General features: G+C 48.2%; 9 protein-coding genes and 1 non-coding gene across 10 annotated transcripts; 5 read left to right on the plus strand and 5 right to left on the minus strand.

The window, feature by feature from the left end:
- Nucleotides 1-442: 442 nt before the first annotated feature.
- F5891DRAFT_1038597 (Dihydroorotate dehydrogenase-domain-containing protein) lies at nt 443-2412 on the plus strand. Its single transcript, XM_041361900.1, has 6 exons — nt 443-849; nt 907-979; nt 1032-1090; nt 1143-1453; nt 1499-1731; nt 1787-2412. The coding sequence occupies exons 1-6, from the start codon at nt 520-522 to the stop codon at nt 2104-2106; spliced, it is 1326 nt and encodes a 441-aa protein (XP_041225068.1). The 5' UTR covers nt 443-519; the 3' UTR covers nt 2107-2412.
- Nucleotides 2413-2569: 157 nt separating this feature from the next.
- Nucleotides 2570-2677, minus strand: F5891DRAFT_t83. The gene has a single exon. It is a non-coding gene; the product is annotated as a tRNA-Leu (tRNA).
- A 640-nt stretch (nt 2678-3317) lies between these two features.
- Nucleotides 3318-5890, minus strand: F5891DRAFT_1038619 (alpha/beta-hydrolase). The gene is made up of 15 exons (XM_041361901.1): nt 5579-5890; nt 5382-5525; nt 5308-5322; nt 5199-5251; nt 5115-5135; nt 4934-5060; nt 4672-4881; nt 4566-4624; nt 4408-4516; nt 4337-4357; nt 4147-4285; nt 3973-4084; nt 3770-3912; nt 3703-3717; nt 3318-3648 (listed from the first exon to the last, which is right to left on the minus strand). The coding sequence occupies exons 1-15, from the start codon at nt 5619-5621 to the stop codon at nt 3495-3497; spliced, it is 1365 nt and encodes a 454-aa protein (XP_041225069.1). The 5' UTR covers nt 5622-5890; the 3' UTR covers nt 3318-3494.
- A 458-nt stretch (nt 5891-6348) lies between these two features.
- Nucleotides 6349-12006, minus strand: F5891DRAFT_1038623 (P-loop containing nucleoside triphosphate hydrolase protein). The gene is made up of 23 exons (XM_041361902.1): nt 11419-12006; nt 11291-11363; nt 11051-11243; nt 10824-10997; nt 10582-10765; nt 10272-10525; nt 10138-10221; nt 9252-10084; nt 8974-9214; nt 8888-8926; nt 8760-8832; nt 8580-8707; nt 8505-8533; nt 8381-8454; nt 8249-8331; nt 8152-8192; nt 7796-8104; nt 7438-7740; nt 7260-7376; nt 7068-7201; nt 6960-7015; nt 6721-6904; nt 6349-6669 (listed from the first exon to the last, which is right to left on the minus strand). Exons 1-23 carry the CDS (start codon nt 11676-11678, stop codon nt 6558-6560), a joined length of 3978 nt encoding a protein of 1325 aa, XP_041225070.1. The 5' UTR covers nt 11679-12006; the 3' UTR covers nt 6349-6557.
- A 1177-nt stretch (nt 12007-13183) lies between these two features.
- F5891DRAFT_1038636 (actin interacting protein 3-domain-containing protein) lies at nt 13184-16554 on the minus strand. The gene is made up of 4 exons (XM_041361903.1): nt 16356-16554; nt 16129-16307; nt 14620-16070; nt 13184-14565 (listed from the first exon to the last, which is right to left on the minus strand). Exons 1-4 carry the CDS (start codon nt 16485-16487, stop codon nt 13337-13339), a joined length of 2991 nt encoding a protein of 996 aa, XP_041225071.1. The 5' UTR covers nt 16488-16554; the 3' UTR covers nt 13184-13336.
- Nucleotides 16555-16715: 161 nt separating this feature from the next.
- F5891DRAFT_1038646 (Metallo-dependent phosphatase-like protein) lies at nt 16716-19539 on the minus strand. Its single transcript, XM_041361904.1, has 10 exons — nt 19059-19539; nt 18854-19005; nt 18447-18795; nt 17949-18396; nt 17785-17896; nt 17552-17727; nt 17295-17497; nt 17188-17242; nt 17109-17135; nt 16716-17052 (listed from the first exon to the last, which is right to left on the minus strand). Exons 1-10 carry the CDS (start codon nt 19426-19428, stop codon nt 16911-16913), a joined length of 2034 nt encoding a protein of 677 aa, XP_041225072.1. The 5' UTR covers nt 19429-19539; the 3' UTR covers nt 16716-16910.
- A 117-nt stretch (nt 19540-19656) lies between these two features.
- F5891DRAFT_1038647 (uncharacterized protein) lies at nt 19657-20859 on the plus strand. Its single transcript, XM_041361905.1, has one exon. It carries the CDS (start codon nt 19681-19683, stop codon nt 20647-20649), a length of 969 nt encoding a protein of 322 aa, XP_041225073.1. The 5' UTR covers nt 19657-19680; the 3' UTR covers nt 20650-20859.
- Nucleotides 20860-20956: 97 nt separating this feature from the next.
- F5891DRAFT_401475 (aspartic peptidase domain-containing protein) lies at nt 20957-23261 on the plus strand. Its single transcript, XM_041371701.1, has 10 exons — nt 20957-21496; nt 21551-21577; nt 21634-21702; nt 21757-21950; nt 22004-22166; nt 22225-22280; nt 22336-22422; nt 22479-22646; nt 22697-22866; nt 22921-23261. The coding sequence occupies exons 1-10, from the start codon at nt 21264-21266 to the stop codon at nt 23161-23163; spliced, it is 1410 nt and encodes a 469-aa protein (XP_041225074.1). The 5' UTR covers nt 20957-21263; the 3' UTR covers nt 23164-23261.
- Nucleotides 23262-24203, plus strand: F5891DRAFT_401642 (uncharacterized protein). Its single transcript, XM_041371702.1, has 3 exons — nt 23262-23540; nt 23601-24005; nt 24069-24203. Exons 1-2 carry the CDS (start codon nt 23360-23362, stop codon nt 23822-23824), a joined length of 405 nt encoding a protein of 134 aa, XP_041225075.1. The 5' UTR covers nt 23262-23359; the 3' UTR covers nt 23825-24005; nt 24069-24203.
- Nucleotides 24204-24303: 100 nt separating this feature from the next.
- On the plus strand, nt 24304-25904 carry F5891DRAFT_1128931 (uncharacterized protein; the record flags this gene model as incomplete). The annotated part of the gene is made up of 3 exons (XM_041364334.1): nt 24304-24734; nt 24796-25076; nt 25126-25904. The coding sequence occupies 3 exons, from the start codon at nt 24304-24306 to the stop codon at nt 25902-25904; spliced, it is 1491 nt and encodes a 496-aa protein (XP_041225076.1).
- Between the last annotated feature and the right edge of the window lie 160 nt (nt 25905-26064).

Here is a 26064-nt window from a genome sequence, read left to right on the forward strand (position 1 = left end):
GCCAGAGACGCGTTGAATAACGATTAATGATATTCAGGCTTGTCGACGTCGAACGGCGTGATCAAAACTCATGAATTTAAAATCTTTCCTCGATTGGTCGGGACTCTGGCTAGCTGGGGAGACGAAGAACTTACATAATGCGAACTGATAAAATGATTATACAAAATCTCGTTGCGAAGCTCTCCAGACCCTCGAAGAACGTGTCCTTCCCTCCGTCGGCGCGTCCGCGTCAGCACAGAAGCGGTCGCTCCCATATGCAGATACACGATGTGGAACTGGTCACTGCGTAAACATTATAGACAATGCCCAATAGCGACGTGGCATTGACGCGGCATGCGGTCCCAGAGGGTTTGGTGTAGTACTAGGTCACACGATGTATAGACAGCGGCCAGCATGTTGGACTGTGAATTCAAATTTGGTACATAAACAAACTTGTTCCCGAACTACTACTACATAGTTCGGTTTAACGTTTGCACAGTTTCACTTGAACGCACTTCCCTGCGTATCGAGTACGATACCATGCACCTCCGCACGACCGGTTTTTATCATGTTCTACGAAAGCAAGTTCCTCAGCGTTCACCAGTCTTTGCGCGGAGAATAACGACAGCATCCTCATCTTCCCAGTCTTCTGCCCGCACTGCTATCTACGCAACGGTACTCACTGCTTCTGTTGGTCTGTTTGCAGTCTATTACTATGATGCGCGTTCCGCAATGCACCGTTATGTTTTGACACCTGCACTGCGTCATACATTCGATGCAGAAACTGGGCACAGGATTGCCGTCAAAGTCCTTCGTAGCGGACTGGGTCCGCGGGACCCTGTACAGGATGATGAAAGATTGCGGTCTGAGGTGTGCAATTACTTCATTCGAAAGCTGGCTCGAGTTACTCATAGTCTTTCGAATTAGTTTTGGGGGCGTGAATTATCCAATCCCGTTGGCTTGGCAGCTGGTTTTGATAAAGATGGCGAAGCTATTGATGGTACGCTTCCCTTTGACTCATCTATGACCTTGTACCGATGCAAGCTCATTAGGAATCCTTAATCTCGGCTTTAGTTGGGTCGAAATCGGAAGTGTTACACCAAAACCTCAGGTGGGTTTGCTGTGTCCGGTGGTTCTTTACCCATGTCTAAGTAACGTACAAGCCTGGAAACCCGAAGCCACGCGTATTCCACCTTCCCGATGACGCAGCACTCATCAACCGTTATGGATTTCCCTCACAAGGCGCTGCTTCCGTGATTTCCCGCCTTCGCGCTCGTATACCCAAATTTCATGAGACGAAAGACGATACAACTGCTTCCTTCAAACCCGGGTCAGTTCTTGCAATCAACCTAGGTAAAAATAAGTCTTCTTCGGTCGAGTCTCCGGATGATTTTGTCACTGGTGTGAAGACGTTCGGCCCATACGCTGATGTTCTGGTTGTCAATGTCTCTAGCCCGAACACACCCGGACTTCGGTATGGCCTTTACTATCATTTTGGCGTTAACTGACGACCCTTCAGCGGTCTTCAAAATCGAGAACTGTTGGAAGATTTACTTACAAGTGTTAAAAAAGCCCGAGACGAACTAGAACCATCGCCAATAACAGCACGACGACCACGCTTGGTGCTGAAAATCGCACCTGACCTGGAGGAATCACAAATTGTCGATATTGCCGATCTAATCCGCAAGAGCAATATCGATGGCGTCATCGTCAGCAACACTACAATCAGTCGTCCCGCAAGTCTTACCGATCGTAAGTCAATGTATTATCATTTGATGGAATCGCTCATCCGTACAATCTGAAACAGCCAATAAATCTGAGATGGGCGGTCTCTCGGGTGCTCCCTTGAAGCCACGTGCATTACAGGCTTTGAAAACGCTACGCGCACACGTCCCTGCAAGTATCCCACTGATAGGCTGCGGGGGAATTAGCACGGGCGCTGATGCATTGGATTATGCTCGGGCGGGTGCTTCATTGGTTCAAGTGTACACTGGCTTTGGCTATGACGGTGTAGGGACTTGTAGACGCATCAAGGACGAACTGGAGGCTCTGCTCAAAGCGGAAAACACGACATGGAAGGCTGTTGTTGATGAGTCTGTACGGAAGCTCAGTTTGACAGAGTCATGATCAGACTCAAAGGCCACAGCGATACTCATACAATAGGATCAGGAACTCACTGCTGGACCGGCTTGGAGAGCGGATGAGTGGGACTGATATGGCCGTTCGCAAACTGTACCATAGGAGGTCCTTGTTATATCCAATCCCATCTATTAGGGCTGAGCCCTATCTAGATAACCCATGTACCACGTGCAGTAGAGTGTTCAGTATGAAGACACAACTGAAATGAGGCCAGAATTCAAGTCAGTAGAGGAATGACTTCATCAACTGGGCTGCGTTGATCAACTGAGCTTTCCCTACTATTGTTGCATCGTTCACACTCACAATGCAAGGATGTGGAAAAAAGTCATTAGCACTCTAACTGCTTGACTCTCCTGGATGGCGCTAGAATGTTCTGTCAATCAAAACTATAAGGTGCACTCCGCGTTCTGCATGAGATATATCCATATGCATATGAGATCAGAAAAAAGTTTGAACAGAGTGAGATTCGAACTCACGCCCCCGAAGAGACCAGATGATAAGCTCATCCAATGAGCTGGTCTCCTTAGTCTGGCGCCTTGGACCGCTCGGCCATCTGTCCTTGAGGCAGGTCTCAAAATAGACCTACTTTGATAATAAGAACAAAGTGCAGCGCTTAGTCGAAGCATCCTACAAAAACTTGTGCAGGGCATAATAAATTCCAAACGAGCTGCCCGAGCGCTGCACCAAGCTGTCCAGTCGTTCTAGCGACACAGACATACCCTTGGTCTAGCGCGTAGTGTTCGTGCATATTGGCATATGATCAATTCCGTACGTCCCCCACCCTGTTGATTAAAGTACTATTCTTGAGACAGTCTGACCACTTCGCATCTAGTCATGGCCACGCGGGTTAACTTGTCAAGGACTTCGATATTTCAGACTTCGAGATTGTATACCTCTATGATATGTACACCCAATTTTGACTTCAATCTTGTATGTACCAATTTGTTGCCTCGTAAAGGGCACTAATAATGAAAATAAGTGGTCGTTCGTTCTGTTTTCGGAATAGATACTAAAAGCGTCGCAACGTTGTGTGTAAAGCAGACAATCAGATTGAGATCGAAATGTTGAGCCAAAGCGTAAATCTTACGGAGAATGTATAATGTATGTATGCGCAAGATAATATCGATGGTGCCATTGCATATGACACGCGTGAAGTGTTCGAGCCCGCCAGGTAGTCGACATTTGCGTTCATGACCTGATTTTGAAGACATACATTGATTTCTGACGCAGGTTACTGAACTGCCAATTAGTACAAGTAAAAGAAAGCTTTACATCACTTGTAATACAATGGTTGTAGATATCGTCACTCCCGTGACGAAGATGATATCACGTCAATACCACCTTACAGGCTACTCGTCGCTTTAGGCAAAATTGTTCTAATCGCGCTCTCGTTTAGACAGGTCGAAAAGGGTCGTTAGAATGCTGTCCATGTGCTTGTGTATACCGTCATGGAAACTCTGATTGGTGATGAGTTGTTCCACGTTGCCGATGACAGACGCTGTCTGTTGCACAAGACCGAAATTAACATACCTGGAAGGTGTTCATATGGGGGACAACGAGAGTGGTCAAAGGGACGTTGCTCACATGTCATCATAATAGCTATGGGGTCGGTATTGAGCCCAATTCATCAACAATCACATCCTCCACTCACGTTGCAGCGTTCACTTTTACTTGGTTCTTTTTCAGGACCTCTTTGTCATACAACATAGGCCAATCTTCATCGTAAGCGAGCAGTTCGGCGGCACCCCGCAACGGACGTAGATGATGGTAGTCTTCAAACATGTCGGGGAATATCTGTCGATGCATGGATTCAATCTCAGCATCTCAAAGACGCTGGAATGACCATGGACGTACCATCTCCCCCGTGAAGTAAATGGGGACATCATCGGACATGAGCTTCACTTTCCCCCAAACAAACCTATCGTTCTTCTGGATGACGCGATGTGCAGACCAGCTTGCCATCCGCCTATGACAGAAATGATCGGTTCGTATATGCCTCGTGGATGATAGGATCTATCCGAAACGCACCCTTGGCAATAGATAGGCTCGTGAAGCACTGCGTAAATTGGGTTGGTATCAAAGCTCTGTGAGTTCTGCACGCTGTCAAGAAGCCCATATGAGAGCTTCCCAAACGTATCCAAGTCTGTGATCGCTCGGAACACGAGTTCTGCGCATATGAATGAGCTCTCGTCGGCGAAATTGAAGCGAAACTACATACGGTGAACCCGATCGATGCCGCCTAAGTATAGAAAATGAAAAGCCACATTTTCGCAGTAAATCAGAACCTACCATGCGATCCGAATTGTATGCCAAGTTGTTGCCACCGCGAGACCGTGAGATTCCCGCCGTTCGGAATAACGACGTTGTTGCCTTCTAGGAAGCCTAGGATCCGACGAACCTGTAATTGATCAACAACCTGATAGTATAGACTTGTCCGAGTTTCTTACATTTCTTACATCCTGGGGATACTTTGAATAGTAAACCTTGTTTCGTTCTTCCACCTTCACTAAACAAACCGTCAGTTGAAATGTGGGCAGACGGCTAGGCACTTACAAACGAGGGCTTCGTAAACTACGTCGGGAGAGTCGACCAGTGGTGGGATACCGCCAGCGAGGAAGACCTCCTTCAAGCCATCACCGTGGAATGAAAGGTAGGTGGCGGCACAGAAGCCTCCGAAACTTTGCCCAAAGATCGTCCATTTACGTGCTTCAGGGTCTTTCTTGCCGTCGAGGAGAAAGTGCCGAATGGTCTCACAGTCTCTGACTATCTCTCAGATGAACACTGGTGACGCTTGGCGTTATGAGGAAATGCATACCAATATTATCTGCACGAAAGTGTTTGAGATACTTGGCAATCGCCTCGTCATCCATTTGCTTCGTTTGGAAGATGTCCGCCGTTATCGGCGTGCTCAGACCAGTCCCACGAGGATCGAGCCAAAGGGTCTGCGATTGTCAAATAGCAATCATGGACGAGGAAGGACTCGCGACACTGCTTGCCTGATATTTTTTCTTGTGAAGCTTGTCCATAGTAGTATATTTAGTCTCGCAAACATTCTTGTGTATGTAGACAAATCAACGTACAGCAGTCCCCAAGTCTACGCTGAAAGATAGGTCGACACCGAATCCTGGACCACCTGCACGACGCAGAAGTTAACCTCTGATCGCAACTGTTTGAGTCGTGATGAATTACCTTGCAAATACAAGACTGGTTCTCGCGAGTGAACATCATGCATGCAATGCTTGAAAGAATGGGGAATGACACACGATAAGGCAAATTCGACTCTGCCGCAGGGTCCGTGCCAGATTCCAAAGGGATGAGGTTGCGCACAAATATTCGGATATGGGGACCATCTGGTTTGGCGTAATCTACGGGCACAGAAAAGAACCTGTCGATAACCTTGATCGAGCCTGGGATTTTATTCATGAGCTCGTCTACTGATCTTGACTACGGCGCCACTGACCTTTGAGTATGTATGGTTCCAATTGTGTGACTTCCATGTTCATATTCCCGATTCTTCGAGTAGAAGCTTGGGTTAAAAGAGTGAACTAGAGACGACACCACGGTTCGGACTAACCCAGTCGGCCATTGTTATCTATATAATTAGTTTCCCAATGACCATGTCGAGGTCACACGGTTTGATTAATTTCGGTGAGTGCGTGTACGTCCCTCCTGCTGGCAAACATTGTACCCCGAATCGTGCATGTATACGAAAAAATTTGGGGCAGTTCACCATGATCAAGGAGAGAAAGGTCTCACTTGAAGTAAGTACTGTACTTTAGTGGGCTAGATTGTGGGAAAAACTATCTTGAGATATGTGACCATTCTTGCAAGAGACCACTCAAGTACGTGATATTCAGTCGCGATGATGTCTATATGAGTCGATGATCCGTTCCTCTGCTGCTCTCTTCTCATTTCCGCTATCCCAATGAGAAGCTGGAAACCGTCACGAGTGACTCACAGAAAGGATGTTGAAATGAAATGTTTATTCGGCAAGTGGTTTGTCACGTGCCGACCTGAGTTATAGGTGTATGTAGGCTTCGATAAAATGGTACTTACAGAACGGATTGATTTATGGGAATGCACGGAGCACAGCGAATCTACTGTCCACTGGACCAACAATATCGGAGCTAAATAGAACCATGGAAAGCAAGCAGGGGGGAGTCCTTGAGATATTCATCCCTTTTCCCATTTCCCAGGTATCAATGTCCAAGTCAGGTGAAGTCCCATGGATGCTCGTATATTATACTGTTGCACGAAGCAGCACATCTAGTAGACGTAGCAAGATGAGATATATTGCATGGTAACCGATAAACACTTTTCTGCCTTGCTACTTCCTTGTCTAGGGTCTGATTGATGCGACTTGGTTCACCATTTTCAGCCTCAATATCAAAAGTTGTAATTAATGAATAAGTGGAACATCGGACGTTCTTGAATTTCCGCTACTTCTTGCTGAGTGCCTGCAGCTGTACGAACTCGTAGTAATCTCCTCTCCGCGCAAGAAGCTCATCGTGGGTCCCAGATTCGCTAACTCTGCCTTCCTTGATGAAATGTCTGTAAAGTAGTGAGGAAGTGTTCATGAGCGCCAGCTCTCGATCAACTCACATGCAATCAGCGTTCTGGATAGTCGAAAGGCGGTGGGCGATAGCAATCGTGGTCCGACCTTTAGCAGCTTTATCAAGAGCATCTTGCACGACCTTCTCTGAGTTTGAATCGAGAGCTGATGTGGCTTCGTCGAGCAGAAGAACCTTTGGGTTGCGAAGCAGTGCACGAGCGATTGCTATACGTTCTAAATTGTGATTTCAGCGCACAAAGAATGGCACCTGTCAATGAATGAGGCATACGTTTTTGACCCCCCGAAAGCTGGGATCCCTTGCCACCGACTTGAGTATCGAACCCACTATTAATATCATACCAGTAAGCCTCGAGTCTGCGTAGTAATGAGGTCTTACTCTGGAAGTGATTGAATAAACTCTAGTATATTGGCATCACGGCAGACAGCCTCAATCTCTTCTTGTGTGACCTCAGATTCTGGTTTGGAGGCACCGAGCAAGATATTGAAGTGGACAGTTCCCGCGTACAAAGTCTGCAAGGCAAGTAGTCAGCTCTCTCCACCAAAAGGTTAACATCACGAGTGTATTCACAGGCTCTTGCGATACAAGTGAAAACTGTTGTCGATATGCCTGGACGTTAAATTCACTGATGATCTCCCCATCAAGCGATATCTGTCCAGAAAGTGGATCGTAGAAACGCTCTAGTAACTGGATGCTAAATGGACCTTCAGATGCCTATTCGAATGTGGTACAATTGGTAGACTTGCACTGTGCTTTTACCGCAACCGCTAGAGCCGACCAGGGCAACATAAGTTCCAGGTTCGACGATAAGCGAGAGGCCACGAAGAACCCGGAATCCGGGACGGGTAGGATAACTGAAATGAACGTTGTCCAGCTGTATGCGGCCTTTGAAATGCTGACTCGGAACACTTTTGCCTTCAGTTGACTCTGCATCAATCGTAGGAGTTGAATCAAGAAGCCTGATGATTGTGTTGGCGGCCCCTTTGGCTGATGAGACGTCAGGCACAAAAGCAAAGACATTACCGGCCTGCATTGCGCCAAATATGGTACTCTGCCAAAGTCTTGTTCACTTCAAAGATGTCCGGAGGTTGACGAAATGACTATACCATCAAAGCAATAAAGAATGATTGCGTTGAAATCTCCAGCTGCGAAACGAGCGTCGCGCCATACCAGAAAACTAGAGCAATTACCCAAAATGTCATGCCCTGAGAGAGTGCGAACAGCATGTTACTCCAGAGCGCTGTCCCGATGGATTTTCTAAGAGGCCCCTCCAAGCTCTGTCTGTAAAGACTAAGGCAGTGCTCTTCTCGGGTCAATGATGCAACAGTGCGAATAGCCGCAGCAGCTTCGCAGGCAATCTGAGCAGGGTTTTCATGCTCTGACTTGTTATTCTGATCTTTCAGAACAACGACTTGCTAAAAGGTGTGTAGCACAACGGGAGCTTATTATACAAGTGACGTACCAAGCGTATGAAGCCAGCGGACACCAGGACAGGGATACATGCTAAATAAAAACGAAATTTATGAGAGGAAGGTGCGCAACCGGAAAACAGGGCGCACCCATGCCGACAAGAGCCAGCTTCCAAGAATATGCAAAGCCAATGGCCAAACCAGCAAGTATAGTTGTGATAGATTGGACAATACTAACCAAAGTCAGTGATGTCATTGCTTCAGGAGGACTCGTATGCTCACGTTCCCAGAGTCACGCCAGCGAGACCATTGATCTTCTGGGGATTTTCGCTCAAGCTTGACGTCAGAGCACCAGTCTTACGGAGCCTGATGAGGGTTCTGCACAAGCTGAGAAGTTATGACTCACACTATTCTTGTCGTTGTCAAAGTACTCGACTGGTTTTATGAGTGGGAAAAATAACTTGGTGATCAAGGCACTCACTGTCTTGTCGGAGGATGGCCTTGAAACTCATTGAACGGAGCTTGGCTGTCAGAACAGCGGCAGAGGAAGCAAAAAAATAGGACTGGAAACCAACACAGCAGCCGTATAGAATAGCAAGAATGAAAAACCTGGCTCGATATAAGCACCAGCACGATCTCTAGAAAAACATGTAAACTCAACCAGAGAGCATTCCGATCGCCTTGGTAGCGGCGCTCAGAATTTGTGGTGGCAGAAAAGCCGGAGATCGAAAGCCCTACCGGCGCATGCCAGGATGAATGGTATCTGTTTTGTGTGATAACAGGACTTACCATAGATTATACCAGAGGCAGGATAAGCGGCACCACTGCCTGCGAAAACGTATGAGCGCAGCTGATGATGTGTTCTGCGAACTTACATATGGCAAAGAAAGATCCAATCAAGTATCGGTGAAGTCCTTCGCGGTAAAGACCACCAAGTCGTCTCATCAAATATAATAGACCATAGTCTTCCTCTGGAGTCTGGTCCCCAACTTTCTCCTTTGATTGACTGACGACGTCGATGGAACGAATGGTGCTCTTAATATCGAGGTCATCTGACCTAGGCTTCTCCGAATCTTTCTCGTCACTTGATATCACTGTATCAGGATCTTCACGACCCTCGCGGAGAGTTTGAGCTGTGACAAGACGATGGTACGCGCCTATTTTCGTCTGCTAGGAGTTCTGCATGAGTTCCTCGCTCCAGTACGAGCCCCTCGCCCATTACAATTATGCAGTCAGCATCTTTGATCGTTGACAAGCGATGGGCAATGGTGACAGTAGTTCGACCAGTAGATGCCTTGTCTAGAGCATCTTGTACAATCCCTTCCGAACGAGTATCGAGGGCGCTCGTTGCTTCATCAAGGAGCAAAATCCGCGGATCCGACACGATAGCTCGTGCAATGGCGATGCGCTGTTTTTGCCCTCCAGATAACAAAAAACCTCGCTCACCAACCATAGTGTCATATCCTTGTGGCAAGTGGCTAACAAAGCTATCTGCATTAGACTTGATACAAGCTGCCTTGATGAGCCGAAACTTTTCCTCGTCAGATGCATCCTCGTATGATGTGCCAATGAGACCGTGCGTGACGTTGCCCCTGACAGTTGTCGCGAAAAGTACGGGCTCCTGTGAGACTAGACCAATCTGAGAGCGTAACCATTTGATATTCAGCTCCCGCAAGTCAGTTCCGTCAAGCATGACAGAGCCACCGAGCGGATCGTAGAAACGTTCCGTGAGAGATACAATCGTAGATTTACCAGATCCGGATGCACCAACGAGAGCAGTGGTCTTGCCAGCCGGAAAGGTGATGTTGATGCCTTTGAGAATTGGGACATCTGGCCGAGATGGATAGTGGAATGTGACGTCCTCAAAAGTAATCTCGCCAGTGATATTTTCAGGCTTTAGTCCTCCTAGGCTTGCAGAGTCGATAACAGGGACACGCTCGATCGTAGCGAAGAGTTTGGCAGCAGCACCACAAGCACGCGTAATGGCTTGAGCAAAAGATTGAATGAGAACTCCGAATCAAACGTGAGATCAAGATTACCTTGCAATTCAGGGGCGAGTAGGGCGAGAGAGAATGATCCGATTAAGACGGCCATGAAGACATTGACAACCTGTCCAGCATTAGCTGCCAACCAATGTTAAATGTAGTTTTACGGTACAGAAACATGAACAGACCCTGGCCCTCATTTATGAGGGTAGTTCCAAAATCGAACGCCAGCGAATATGCAGCGTAGATTACGAAGAAGAGGGAGCCTAACCCTGCACCTTGCCAAATACTGGCTTTGGTGTCAACAACGCGAGATGCATCGACGTTAGTATCATATATTCCAGACAAAACTTTCTGGGTCCCGAAAGCCTGCGCGGTGCGAACCGTGGATATGACCTCTTCTGCAAGACTACCTGCCTCGGCAACATGCTTCAAAGACAATCTGGTATTGAACGAAGATCAGAGCTACAGGATGAGCTCACCAACAATAACACTTACTGCGTGTATTTAGACACAAACTTACTCATGACACCACCTATGATTGCGATGCACGGAAGAATGGATGACAATGCAAGAGCCAGACGCCATGACCGGGAAAATGCAAGGATAAAGCCAACGAGGAATGCGCTGACGAAAGTGACTGCAAGGGTGACTTTTTCAGATATCCCCAGTTGTACCAAATCTATTTCAGAGCAACGTGATTTCGACAATCCACCTTTGAAAAGTCCAGTACGACTTACGAGTGTCGGTTTGGATGCGCGTCGCAACTTCTCCAGCCCCAATATCATCAAAATAGGCGATTTCCTGCCTAAGGACGGCCTGAAGGTACCTCTCTCGTATTCTTTTCCCATTAACCTCTGAAGTATAAACCCAGGTGTACATGTACAGGTACGTGGAAATGAACATTGCGATACCTGGTACGAGTTCAGGTGGATTAAGTCTCACTCTTATCAAATCAAAAACTCACCAATATAAACGAGATCAGAAGCATCCAGGTTAGCACTGTGACGGAACGAGGATGCAGCAGCATCCAATGTCGCCTGCGCCTGTGCAATCACGTTCGCATCTTGAGACTGTAGCGATTGATAGTACTCGTTCTCTGCTAAACCAAATGTAACGAAATCTTGAGTCAAGTTGCCGAATATCAAAGTCATCAGAGGCTAGGATAGAAGATAAGGAGATGTAGCTCGCAAATCTGAAAACTCGCCTGCGAAGCGCCAGCAACAACAGCACAGAATACACCAAAAATGTTCAATATTATCTCAAAGCGAGTTGAATACCTGTTTCGGTGAACTATCACACTCAGTTAGACTCAGAAAAGTGGGATGATCTGACCGGAATAGCGATAAGAATGACGCAGGGACGAGTATATCCGCTGCCTTTGCGTTCTCGGCTTTGCTCTCCATCCTCTTAGATGCTTTCTTTGGCCAGGGGATAAACGCTCGGATGCTTTTTTTATTATCTTTTATTTCCAGAGCGACATGTTCTGGGGCTGTGAGCTCCTTTGAAAGGACAGGTTTGTTCTCATCGCCGGGAGTGGCTGGAAGGCCCTCCAATGTACTATGTGGCGCAAGTGGGGCTGGTTCTGCAGTCATGATTCTAGTGCAGCTTGAGCGGACAGCTTTGAGGAATCCATGCGTTTATCTAGGGTCACTACGGTTCCGACGGCGGCATGAACGAGCCAAGCTCAATGCATGACTGTGTGGGAACTAGAAAGTGGGGCAGTTCATAGGAGCCTGCGGAACAATTGATGATGGGGAACCTCCCGTCGCCGCGCAGTGCGGCCAAGTTTGCAGTTGTTTGCAGCCAGGGGCTCCTTCGCCCACCGTGTTGCGCTCGAAGGCACGGAACTGACAAGAAATTATGACTGTAAAATGTTGAACGTTGACTTTGACTCTGAGTTTTGCTGCAACTATATAAACGTTGATCATGACAAATAAAAAAGAAAAGGACAATATTTACTGGTCATCAATATATTAATAAATTACATGGGCCGATGTCTGATTTGATAACACAATTTCCAATTCGAATCAGCTTCGACATTTATTCACTGGCACCTCGTAACTGGTGTAGGTACTTACCTAGATATATAAATTTACTTTTGTCTCTCTGCAAATCATTAATTGTTTGATATTGCCATGACTCTCCGCCTTAGTAGGTGCTACCACATACATGGACGGTTAATTGCAGTTAATTGTGGATTGTTATGTAATGAGATGATAAGTTTGACACCTGGCTGTTTACAGTACAGTACTAGCAGTACTAGTAAGTGCTCCCGGTCGGTGATGTCCTCATAATCGCAATACTCGGGGTATCATTTGCTCATTGCTCAGACCTCTGTCTCCGTCGCCAAGATCAAGGAATGGTAGACTCATGCAACCCGTTGGGTCATTTTGCGCTTTCCATTTGTAGATTATCCCCTTTTGTGCATCTCGCTCCATGGGCTGTGCCCGGAGAGTTCTTTGGAGCAATGATTAAACGTCGCATAGCCCCTCTCGGGCATACCGTTGCAATAGCCGGATAGTATAAACAAGGTAACGAGCGGTCAAGTTCAACTTCTTTACGCACCACAGTAATCTCCCTCTTTCCTTCAAAACCGTGGCTCAGGCCCGGCGGTCCTCGAGGCCCATTCCATTCTACGACTGTGACTTACTGTCCAACAACGCTCTTGGTAGAGCCACCATCATGGCATTTAAACTGTCGTATTTCTTTTGGACTCCCCGGCATATTAAGATACCAGGGGAGATCAGGCCGGCGAGGCGCCAGAAGTCGGTACATTTGTGAGTATTATTGGCTCGTCATAGAATTGGAATAGCTAATAGTTTCATCTACATATAGTGCTGATATTCCTTCTCCTTGGAATAATCATCTCTCAGCAATAAGAAGGTCATTGGAGAGTAATGAATGAGGTCACCCAACCTGTTCGCCCTGACTCGGATGGGCTTTGGATAAATCTGGAGTGCTGTGTATCGTTAGATTTTGCGGAGGAGATATAGCCTGCGACCTTGGATGTGATTTATGTGTATAACAGGAGTCATCGTTATGCGTTGTGTCAATAGCGGAAGAGATAGTGTGTAGTACCGATCAACATAAGTATTATGGCAAGAACAAAATGCAATGTCAGTGATTTCTCCAAATGATTAATGTAATCAAAAGTGCAACACGGAAAACCAAGTCCCAGTAAGCATAGAATACAGGTCCCATAAGGACCGTAACTACCAAATATCCGCGTCCAAGTTCTCATCTGATAGTATCAACCAGCACTTGGGGAACCCGATAAGTTGTCGACAGATGCGGATGCGCTGTTGAACATCGCTTTTAGCGCCAGTTCATTCCTTCTCTGCCGCACTCTATCCACCTCTTCTGCGCCACCTGTCATTCGCAGTTTCTTGCCACCCACAAATCCTGTCAGTTCCTCCTGAAATTCGTCAGACCGGCTCGCGAGTTCTCGTTCCCGGTTTTTCTGGTTAGCCTCAATTGCTTTCATCCGTCGGTCCGGGTCCACCGCGGCACCCCGGATCTCCATCATGACAGTACTCAGGCCAGTATGCCCCTCATCTGCTGGAGGAGGCTTGAATCCGCGGCTTCTATTGTTACGTCCAGGGGTGGCGCCGCGGATAGATATGACCTTCTCAACATGCCCAAAGACATCCACCAAAGCTTTGTGGTCTTCGAGCAAATCGGTCAAGAATTCTTCTTGGTGACCGAGGAAGCCCTGTTCTTCTACAATGTTCTGCAGCTCCTCTTCCCATGTCTTCTTCCACATAGGCCTGACAGTGTCGATGTGCTCTTTGAGACTTGCCAGCTCCGTAGCAGTGGAAGCGATGTCCTCTTGGATCTGCTTTACTAGTTGAGGCTTAGGTGTCATGTGGCGCTTGAGGACGTCATCTCGGAGTGCTTCCACCGTGTCTTGCAACTCTTCCACCTTCGTCAGTACGTTCTGACTCCGTGAGTCCAACTTCGTCTTCCCCTGGTCTATGAAGCCACGTGCGCCACCAACTTTGACAGAAGCTAACTGCTTCACGGACTGCGTTTGCGTCCGCAAAGCACCCAATGAATCCTTCGTCGACTTCATGAACTCCGTGTACAGCTGCCTCATGATTCCTAGATCACGTCGCAAGTTCTGTACCTCGTCGAATTGCGTCTTCAAATCATCCACCACTCGGTTTGAGTACTCAGACATCACCGAAGCCCCCGTCATTTGGGGCTGTAGTTGAAGAGACTGTCCAGTCATCTGAGGTAGCATGAATGGACTGCTCGAGCTCACGTCACCCACGATGCGTGATAGCCTACGTGCGACATTATGCAGTTGCTTTTCGGATGGTCGATCTACCCTTGGTGTGCTTTCGACAAAGTCATGGGCGACGATAGGACTGATGTGGGACGACCGACGTTCGTTTGAAATCGTGGTGCGAAGTTCTTTGAGATCATTCGACAGCACCGATATCTGAGTGTCGATGTGTTGCTTGATTTGATCGAGTGCTGGAAAAATACAATAGGTCAGGATGAGAACACAGGGAGTGGGACTTCACTGACGTTCGATGTTGAGAGATAGTAGACATTTCTCCTTCACCTCCTCGATGTCCTCCAGCTCATACTGTACACCGCTAGAGGGGTCGCGTATGTATATCGCAGGAAAATTCTCCAGACCCGGATTATACGAGAATTTGTCCACGAATAGCATCCGCAACGACGATAAGGACAAACCAGGTTCGATGGTGACCTTCTTGACTTCTCGCCCAACTTGTAAGAAAGCCGAGAACGTGATCGGCAAAGTAGGTTCAAATGCTTCTTCAAAGATCGTAGGCTCGTCTGTCACGTTATCCGCCTTAGACAGCGTATGAACTTGTTGGGAGCGCGCGGGTTCTGTTAGTGGAGGCAGTGGAGGAACGGGAGGGGCTGCCTCTACCTCAGCCATGGGCGAGGGTGTTCGCGCAATTGTTCGGCTAGACCGCGTGCTGCCATTACGCTGGATATCCGGTTCATCCACTTCTGTTAGAACCGCCAAGTCCCCTGGCGTCAGCAATGGCCCTGCTGCCATCGACCGCCGGTTACCTGACCGCTCCCGCGAGCCTGTCATTTTCGTGATATTGTACGTCGAAAAGCGCTTCGACGCACGCCGCTCGAGTACGTCGCTCTTCTTCAACGCGGCCAGGGAGCTGGCAACTGCAGGTGCTTGCAGATTATCGATAGGATGAGTTTGTGGTGAGGAGGTCTCGATAGGAGTGGAAGGAGCTTCATCTACCAACACTGCAGGAAGTGGCGGAGGTGACAAGGAAACTGGTCTATCGACGAGCGAATAGCGCTTGACGGAGGCAGGCACGGGGACACTCTGAGGAGGTGTTTGAGGCAAATGCTTGTCTGACTCGCTGGACGAGGCATGATGTGGATTTGCTGCTACGGAAGGTGCGACCAAGCTTTCTGATGAGTCGCGCGAAAGCGCATCACCATCGGGCCTGTATGTGTTCTGTGATTGTCGTGCTCGAGGCTGCGCTGAGCTTCGATTGGTATGCCCATTGACAATGTTCGTGATCGTTCTTTCATTAGGGGGTGTTTCATCGTCAGGTTCGCGGAAGATGGGTGACGGAGATTCTGGCGGAGGTGTCTGCGTCCTTGGGTCTTGTCGTCGTGCTGACGATCTTGCTGATTGTCTTGACGTGCTGTCCCTATCCCTGTCCTGATCTCCTTCCTCTTCCATAACGCTGCGTGAAAGCTGTGACCGATGTCTCGAATCGTCATCACGCCGCGAAGTTTTGTCAGACTTTGACGAGCGACTGTCCGTCCGTGAGTGAGACGAGCGATGTCGGCTCTGGTGCTCCGACACGATCCGACGGTACATAGACTGCTTGCCGCGGAGACCCTGAAGGAGGTTGGTGATAATCTTGCGCACGGTGGGTAGATACACGTTGAGGTTGTCTTGCGTGGCCTCCTCTGCTAGGCAGGTTTCGAGGACCTCTCGTAGGTCTTCGGGCACGGACATTAGGTCTCTGTTGGGTTTTACTTAGCAGTTGAGGCTCATGTATACCTGCAGGCAAAGGCACGCACGACATATCGATATTAAATGCGGCAAACGCAGCCACAGCCGCGTTGAAGTCATTCCCGAGGCGGACGTAGACGTCGCTCACCTGGATCTCGTCCATTTTGCCGGTGCTCCATTGGGTGAGAGACTCTAGAAGTTGTTTGATGGCCACGAGAAGACGTGTGACGGCAGACTCGACTGCGGGCTACGACCTGGATAAGACAGTTATTACATTGTAGATAAGTGTACTCACATGTGCGTGCGAACGACTGCTACGTGAAGAGGATGAACTTGAGGAATGATTAGAGGCTATTGACTGGTGGTCACGCCGTGAGGTATGCCCCGTGTATGGTTGCGATGGCGGCGTTGACCTCGTTGAGGACATTTAGGAATACAAAGGAGGTCAGTGCGCGAGTAGAGGAGTATTGGCGCTTTATGTCAAGTAACTGAAGCCTGAAGGCCAGGAGTATCCAGATCGGCGGTCTTTCGCTTCCCTTTTCTGCCATGAGAACATATTTCCAAATTAAGCCGCTCAGTCGCATCAATAGTTGATTAAATGCACGGCTGGAACATGCCCCGACCCTTGGAACGGGAAATTTTGTTGCGTAGCGCGGTGTTACATAGAACAGACGAACTATCTTCAAAGTCGCCGATTCTTACGCTTGGTCATTGTACAAGTTTTGGGGATTAGAGAGTCATAAATGTAAACAAGATCATACTAAATGATGTACAGACCCGTGGCAAACACGAGAACATGGTCAGGCCACTAATTATAAATTACATCGTACATACCCCTTGCCCTACAATTCTACGATCGTGGGTTGAATAATGGTGCCCCTGGTCCAGCTAAGGTGTAGCTGTTGAGGATCTCATCTTTCTCTGTGCGCTTGTATGTTCGGATGGTTTCTCCATAATCTGAGATTTCGTATATCCGGAAACGGCGGTCAAACCTAAGGGCAGAGTAAGCCGAACGAAGACGCGACATATAAATTATAATTCAACCCACCCAATCTGTCCATACCCAGAGTACGACCTGCGTCATAAAATGAATACAACGACAGATAAGGACACGTTGCACCACTTACCCTCCACCTCCAAAACATAGCCATATATCGTTGACACGTTTGCAGTCCTCCGTGACTGTATCACTACATCAGATCCGGGATTCCGGTGGCTCTATGCTGGAACTTACTGTGGCAGTGTCCATTTGCGACCACCTTCACTTCGGGTATGCCTCCACTTGCAACGTGCCCACTCTCCAGTGCTTTCTTCAAACCCTTGTCAAACATCCCATCACTCTTCTTCGCAGCACCGGATCCTTCCAGATCGTGCAGACCGATGTCCAACAGTTGGCCAGTACGTGGGTCCCTGTCCGCTGTTCCGTACGACTCTTGCCTAGAAAAAAAAAAGAGCTTAAAAGTGACATAAACTGCGTGAGAATAAACCAACAGAGGAATGTGGAAGAACATAATAGCATTAGGCTTGGCTAATTTGTGCACCGTGGGCGTGATCTGATCGGCCTGTCTGTTCCATATGGAACCAAAGTCCTTGCCAGTGTCTGGTGTGAACGGACGCTGTATAGCCTGGATCTTGGAAGATTCTTGCAAAAACCAGTTGATTTGGTCCTTGGAAATACGAGCGCAATTGACATAACGATCATAGCTATATCAAAGGACACTGACCTCATGTATCCAGTCGTACTCCGTTGGGAAGAAATACCCGAGCCAGTCCAAGTAACCGCTCGAGTAGGATCCAGAGTCCAGGAAGTACAACGTCAGCAGCGATGTCTTGGAGCTACCAAAGGGGCTCAGCTTGTACTCTGCTACCCTCAAACGGGAGCACTTACGCATCAGCACTCTTCACGTCTAGAACGTAATTTCCAACACCATGAATGTCTTTTGGACCCCTCTGCACCAAGGAATACGGAAGGGCATTCATCATACGCACTTGCTCCTGCTTCACATCGCCGTTCTCTTCGTCGTGATTGCCGAAGATAGCTGCCCAAGGTATCTTTCGATCTGTAGCTGCGACTGCAAACTTTGCTAAAACGGATTTAGGATCCCAAGACGTGCCCTGCCCGTTAAGTTGGTCGCCGGAGAAGACGACAAGATCTGGCTTTTCTTCGTCCATAACATGTCCGAGAAGCGTGTTGGTGAGATTATCGGAGTTGATGCAGGGATCAATGTCGGTTTCCCGACAGATGCCCCTAGAAACAGAAAAATGCAGGTCTGCAACTTGCAAAATCTTGAATTTTCCGTCCCGCGAGAAGTGTAAAGGATGAGCGCGAGGGACCGCTGCAGACCAAAGTCAGTCCACTATCGGCATAAAGGCTGTTCATGCTCACACTGCACGCCGCGGCGGTATGTCACATACACGCTCTCTAGTTGCCCTTCCTTTTCCGGAGTTACGGCAGGCTCTATTTTCTCAAATCCGTACCAAGGCCTATCCTCTCCAAAGAGTATGTCGACTTCGGTAATGAGACTGGCTTTCTCGTCCGCATTCATTTCATTCATCGTTTTGCCCTGGAGGTACCAGAGGTACATTGGTTCCGCACGCATAACGCCATCGCGTATGGAGAGATCTACTTTTACCCAGGAATCTGATAGAGGTTCAGGAATTTCATTGGCAGGAAGGAGGCGCAAGTCGGTAATGAGAGGTATGTCAAGACGGCGCGTCCGTCTGTAGTAGATGTTCTAAGGTGAATTTGGTGAGTCATGGAATACGTAACATAAAATAGTGGTGCGTGCGTACCAAATTCCAGAGACCAGCTTGCTTGTTGAGATCCCGGTCCACTCGAACCCAGTTACCCTTGATGGCATCCTGCTCGACGGTTGTCGTGGGTGCACAGAGGTTTCCGACAAGGCTCGGTGACATCATACAACGCGTGATAGCAATTTCAGACACTGTAAATATGAAACTGAATTAAGTCCCTGACAAAATTGGCGAGCATACATACGACCGGTATCGTGAGGTAACAAGGGAGCCCATACGTCAAGGGGATAACTCTCTATATCATCGGTAGTACTCCAGGGCTGATTGTTTGTGGTTTCCCACCAATCTGTCTCATCATCGTTGACTGGAATTGGTTGGCCATCCGCTGGGTCGCCAGTGACTGTTGGCGTAGAAGGTTCCTTATCAAAGTAGTCAACTGTGGCGACCGCATCCCAAGCTTGCCAGCCTAGACGCTGGACAATGCCGGGTCCGACGGTGGGCTGGTATAATACAAAGAAGTATGTCAGGAGGCATGAGAAGCCAATGACAGCTGCTGTGGGGAGCAATATGCCCCTCATAGATCGGCCAACGCGAGAAAATGAAAACGCAGCCATTATGGCCCGTCGAGTTCTGGATAAGTGAGCGACCACGGTCAGTGGATTTAAAAGAATTAGCGAACAGATTACCTATAGCTATAGGAAAGTGATGACCAGGAGCTGTCGTACCGTGAGCGCTTGAGCACTGAGGGCTGCGTGTTCAACGAAGGGGGTCACATATCCAAATCGAGCAAATAATTGGGGTCAAGTCACAAATTCTTCATTTTGGATTTCCGAAGAAGCTTTCTTTTCCGTTCATATTTTTCGCGAATGCAAGCTCTGTGTCGCGTAGCCCGTCGTCTCTACTCGACGCAACCGCCAGAACGGGCTGCCAGCGCCTTGCCAAATCTTGCAGCCGCTGCCAGAGATGCCTCAGCCCCAATGGCCGTTCGTGAACGCCGCGAACGCAAACGGGCCCACCTTAAACCTCCTACCAACAGCGACCTCACCCCGTCAGAATATTCGGGCTACAGAAGAGCCCTTGCCAAAGGCGAGCTGATGGATCAGCGAGGGAGAGATATGACGGAAGCTGAATGGCTTGACGCTCTCAATGAACGGCGAACGCGTCTTCGCGGTCTGAAAGTCACAGACAATCATGGAGAGAAAGAATTGCAGGTGGTCGGTCAGAGAATTTATCTCCCGAACATCATGTTTCGCATGGTGCGCAACCACACGCCTACTGGCAAGCCATATAACCCCTACGAAGCCACTTTTCGAGTTCCAATGTCTGTCACGAAAACCGACGTACGCTCATATCTATCTGCCGTGTATGGCGTTAAAACTACCTACATCCGGACTGCCAACTACTTCTCGCCATTGTATCGCAGGTATAATGGGGCAAAGACAACACGATCATACCGAACATACAAACGTGCCGTCGTCGGTCTTGTAAACCCATTCTACTATCCTCAAGCAATGGAAGACATGACTGCAGAGGACAGAAAGAAACGGATGGAATGGTTGAACGAGAAGTTTGCACTGGATGCATTGAAGAGATGGAGGAGACATGAACTGGTGCGGACGTCCTTGTCGGGGAGCAAGAACTGGCGCTTCACTGGTCATCTGCGGAGGGATAAGATTCTCAAGGCAGTCGCCAGGAGTCGTTCAAGAATGCTGCGAGAAGTTGAGGAAGTGAAGGAGGAGCTGGCTGACAAGCGGGCCCGGGGAGTTCCCATCTTCTCTGACACTAAGAGGGGCTCGCAACCGAGTAAGTGGAGGGAAGCGCTTCATGCCAACTAGATCCAACAGTTCTACCTACACTTACTGTGATACTTTATGATTGCATCGGGCTCTGATTACTTTGTTGTGAGCCTCTTCGAAGGAAGACCTGGTGCATGACTAGCTAATTGATAATTCCATTTTTGTTGGTGCTTACGTATACACACCATGTCGCCCTTACTAGTACTATCATCAATCATCGCATTGTCGGACAACATGTTGAAATTCCTCACTTACCATGATGCGATGAAGGGCTCAGCCAAAGCCAGCCTCTTTGGTCTTGTGTGCTGAATCCGAGTGCCATTTGACTGGTAGATATAGCCAGGATCACAACTAAACGTTCACGACAGTTGGGCTCTTCACGACGACTATTCTGCTCGTGGCTGTTCTCTGAGCAACCGAACCCGTGTCCTTCGAAACGCTCATGCGGGTCACAAGCACTGATTGGAACTGATGAAACTTGTTATAACGCTCAAAAGGGAGCTGCGCCGCAGCGCAGGTCCATCGTTTCTCATCCTTTTTTCTTCCGCTATCAACTCGCGGGCTCGGGTCATTAATACTTCTTTTCTCCCTTAGACTGCAGGGCAGTCTGCCGTTTTAATTGATTGATTTGTAAATTCGCTTTCTAGAGTGTTATGTTTGCTCCAGCTGGCCTCACGACCCTTTTATTCCTTCTGCTGTCCCAAGATGCATCAGGGGCACCAACAACATCAACAGCTGTCGTAGGGCGGAGTATACCTATCCGCAGGTTCAACCCTTTATCACAGAATTTTACGCTGGTGGCTCAGCGAGCAAAAAACCAAAGAGATATACTTGCTGTGAAGTACGGCGATCGGTCGCTTCAGCAGAGGGGTACTGGGTATAACCTGTATGTAAAGTCTTTCATATCCCGAATGTTTCATTCTCAACGCCGCACATACAGCATCGTCAATCAGGGAACTGATACAGGGTACGTAGAGAGCTCCATCATTCAAGACGCTTTTACTAATCAGGCATTCTCAATAGCTACTACGGGACCATAGCGATCGGGACGCCGCCAGTATCCTATGATGTGATCCTTGACACTGGTTCATCGTGAGTGCAATGGTGAATTTCTCAGTGCAATTTGCTTAGAACAAATATCTCTAGTGATCTCTGGCTGACTAGTTCTACTTGTGGAGTAAGCTGCGGAACCAGTCCTACATATGATCCCACGAAATCCTCTACTTTCCAAAATCTTTCAACACCGTTTGAGATTCAATATGGCTCGGGCGCAGTGGCTGGTTATGTCGCTGAGGAGACTGTTCAGATGGCTGGTTTCTCTGTAGCAAAACAAGGCTTTGGTACGTTATCATGTACACCAAATACTTGACATACCCATGAAAAAACTTGTCAGGTGTTGTCAATGCTCTTTCGTCAAACTTTAACACGAACCCTGTATCGGGGATAATGGGTCTTGCTTGGAGTTCACTTTCTTCCACGCAACAGACGCCCTTCTGGCAAACTCTGGCTAGTGATGGAAGTTGGGATTCTGCATTATTCGGAGTGCAGCTCACACGGTATGTGCGACGGACTGATTTTGCTATGTTTTCGTTTTCCTGACCCGTGGCTGGTAAGCTATGGCAATGTGTCTGGTGCAGCTCAAAACGAGCCAGGAGGAGTTATTGACATGGGCAGGTGTCTTTTTCCCGCGTTGATACTCTCAAGTTTAACGTGACCCTTTGGCAGGTTACACCAACAGCAGTCTCTACACGGGATCAATTGAATATCACAACCTTATTGGAGCACCGCAATACTGGGAGATTAACATGACCAGTAAATTTAATCCACTATATGTATATTACAGCTAGCTGACGTGTTTCATAACGTAGCGTTGACTGTACAGGGAAAGTCCATTGACATTGCAGGGATCTCAACTGCTATCATCGACACCGGAACCACAAACATTGCAGGTCCCGCCAGTGCCGTTGCGAGCATCTACGCACAGATCCCTGGATCACAAGCAGGAACGGGCCAATTAGCGGGATATTATACTTATCGTAAGTGTCAATGCTGTCATTCAGTTTGTTGGCTGACAGGACAACGCCAGCCTGCAGCACGACGGTGAATGTACAGTTCAACTTTGGTGGTAACACTTGGTCTATGAGCTCCGCGGACTTCACGCACTCCCAGGTCAGCACCACGGAGTGCATTGGAGCTTTTTTCATCTCCTCAATCGGCCAAGGGGGTCCTTCATGGGTTATTGGTGACGCATTCCTTGTGAGTTTCCATCACTAATCTATGTTCTCTGAACAGCGTCTGATTGATGCACAGAAAAACGTTTACTCTGTTTTCAAGTATAGTCCTGCCTCTGTTGGTTTTGCTGCGTTATCAGAGACTGCTATCGCTCAGAATGGTGTCAAAGCTGCTATACCATCCCCGACAATCGGCGCTGTGACGGCTGCTACAAACACTGGTGTTGCATCAAGTGCTATGTTAGGTGCCGTGTCAAGCGGTCCTTTCAGTATATTGCTCTGTTTCTGGCTGGCTTCTACATCGATAGCTCTTTTGTTCTGATAATTTTGGCTGATACAGACATTCTGACATGATTATACATTCATTACAAAGTACTGGGGTTCTAATTATGTTAATACGGACATTTTACATAGTCATACGGTCGTTGCTGTTAAGTTACCACGAAACCGATCTGCATCGAGCGCCCCACTACATTGCATCCGTTTGACTCATTCTTTGGTCTGAACGCTTCCGCCAAATGGGTAGCCTTGGGTCATCCCCGCCAGCTGATACGTTCCAGCTCTATGATCTCCGTGTCGAGGTCATATGCCCGCCAGGGGAACGAATACTATGTGGAGCGAAAGAGGGCGACCACTTTGTCCTCGAAGGAGAAATGCTTCATCTACCTCCTGGACAAGCATTCTCCATTTACTCGCTCAGTAAGCATCCTTTTCTTTCAGATATTTATTACCGTTGCTCACCGTACGTACTGGAATTAGGTGCTGTTTTGCCGCTTCTAGCAGCTAAGCAGCGAGTCACTCATCCAAATGATTGGATGAGCACGGATGCCGAGGTTGCTTGTCCCGACCCAAATTGCAAGTCTAGGTTGAAGATTTTGAGGACAGGAGTTAGGACATTCAGCCATGCTGAAGTTACAGTTCTTCCCCTTGTACCCCAAGGCCACGACCAGTCTAGCGCTGAATCGGCGCTGGTGGCAGCCTGATGGAGAGACGAAGAAGTTCAAGAAACGGCAGGATCGCGGCGCCCCTTTTTTCAGGGTTATCATTGATCAAGATTAGCTGTGGACCCTTTGCAAGTAGTTGATATACGCTGGATGTGCACTGGCAGGCCTGAGGATGTTACGGTCACGGTGACCTTGAATATTTGGATTGCTACCATGCCTAGTAGGTGAGAGTGTCTTTTGATCAAAAGTGTTGCTACAGCCAAGTTGTGTGTCTTCGTAACAGTCGCGCATGGACTCGCGAGGCTCGTGCCGTCTCTCCAAGAAATGTTGGATCAACTTGGATGCGTGGGATATCTCAAGCAGTACACTAATATTTGGTAGTCTGTTTATTGCAGCCCTGAAACGCGTGCCTATAAAAGGTAGACACAATCAACAAAGCTGACAGTAGGTGACACACAACTTGCACACGACCATCTATTTCCCCGCATTAAGTGAGCCTGAAAATGACAGACTATGACATGGACTTTGAGTTGAGCTCATCGTCATCTCGAGATTCATCCCCGTCGTCGTCGCCGTTGTTAGCACCCTTAGACTCATCTCCGCCCTCGAGTCCTCAGCATGAGTCGTATATCTTAGACTCTCCACCACAAACGCGTATAGGTTTCTCTCATCCATTCGCGGCCTCAACAAAAGCCAACAAACGCCCTCCACAGCGGGAAAAGAAGGCAGATACTCCTCCGAGTACACCTCCCGCATTCACTCCGAAATCATTGTCTCGCAACTCAGTCTATTCTCGCTCGCTGGGAGAAAAAGATTACTTGCACGACGAAACGTCAAGTCTCTTTTCTCTAGACTCGAGCACATCGCATTACATTGATCGCGATGAGCGATTATGGGACGACGCGCTGCGTAAACCCTTCGATACAGGTAACGGGCACATAGACCTGAGGTGCCGTATTTCCCAGCTTCGTCGACCTGACTCTTTTGACGTGTTTTATCTCGCCCTACAGTAATCTATCGTTGAAGACAATTCCAGCGTCAGTCGCAGATCTCGCAGGTTTTTTCAACACGACAGAATTATCCGAGCAAAGTCTATTCTCTGGACGGAGTATGTTACGCATCAAAACCGAGCCAGCTTTCGAGTCCCGAGTGCGTTCATTTGAACGGACAAAGTCCATCATAGACTCGGGCAAGGAACGTCATATGCTGCAACTCTACCTCTTTGGAAACAGCATCCGCGATCTTCCTCCCGAGCTTTTCAAGTTAGAAAATCTAACTGTATTGAGTCTGCGTGCGTTTCTTCGTGTCTCATGTTTTTAATTATATTTACCAAGTCATAGGCGGGAACCAGTTGACATATATTCCCCCGGAGATATGTCGTTTGATCAACTTGAAGGAGTTGAATATCTCGCAGAACCGCTTGTCATACATTCCATCGGAGATGCGAGATATGAAACTCTTGAAGTTACAACTCAACCCAAATCCCTTTTTAGCCGAACTCGCCTCTCGCGACATTCTGTCTCAGCGGCGGCCCATGGCTCGCATAGCCCCACAATACGGGGAGATCTCGATGAATTCATCGAGAGCAAGCACAGTATCTCCCTTGACGACGTTTCTTCCGGGCGTACCTCCACTGACTGAGATCTGTTACCGGAAGTTGCTTTGTTCACTGAAAGGCGAAAACTCTCGAACTGTGCTCAGCGAATATTATGGGGTCCCTCTTTCCAGCATTTGGAACGTGCCAGAAAATGTATGCGAGGTGTTGACGGAGAATGTGCCTAGTGTTTTCAAGTCCAATGGTATTCCTCGAAAGCATGGTAGGAGGCCGTCGCAGGGCTCGGGCGGGTGTGCAAACCCGGAGCACAAGGGCCGATTCTTCGTGAAGCACGCTGCGGAGCGATTCACATGGGAGCGTCGCATTGCTAGTGTAGACGTGGGCGGAGCAGTTCCGCTGCGATGGAGAGGGTGCATAGAGACGTGCTTGGAGTTTTTGGATGAGGATGCACGACAGGCTGACGCTGTAGAGCTGCCACCCACGGATGCGATGGATTTTGATGAAACGGAGGCCGTGATGGCAATGGACTTGAGCGGGTTCGGCGTGGATGAATTTGATGACTGAAGGTATATCAACGAACAATCAAGACACTTCGTATTGTGACAAATTTGTATAGTGAGTATCTGTTTCCATCATCCTGTATGATATACTATACCTTGTGCATTATCCTTCATAGTGTCAGTGACTACATATACCTTACAACCGGATTGCAATCACTTCGAAT

The sequence above is a fragment of the Suillus fuscotomentosus genome, assembly GCF_016647785.1.
Source record: "Suillus fuscotomentosus strain FC203 chromosome Unknown F5891scaffold_32, whole genome shotgun sequence".
NCBI classification, from domain to species: Eukaryota; Fungi; Basidiomycota; class Agaricomycetes; order Boletales; family Suillaceae; genus Suillus; species Suillus fuscotomentosus.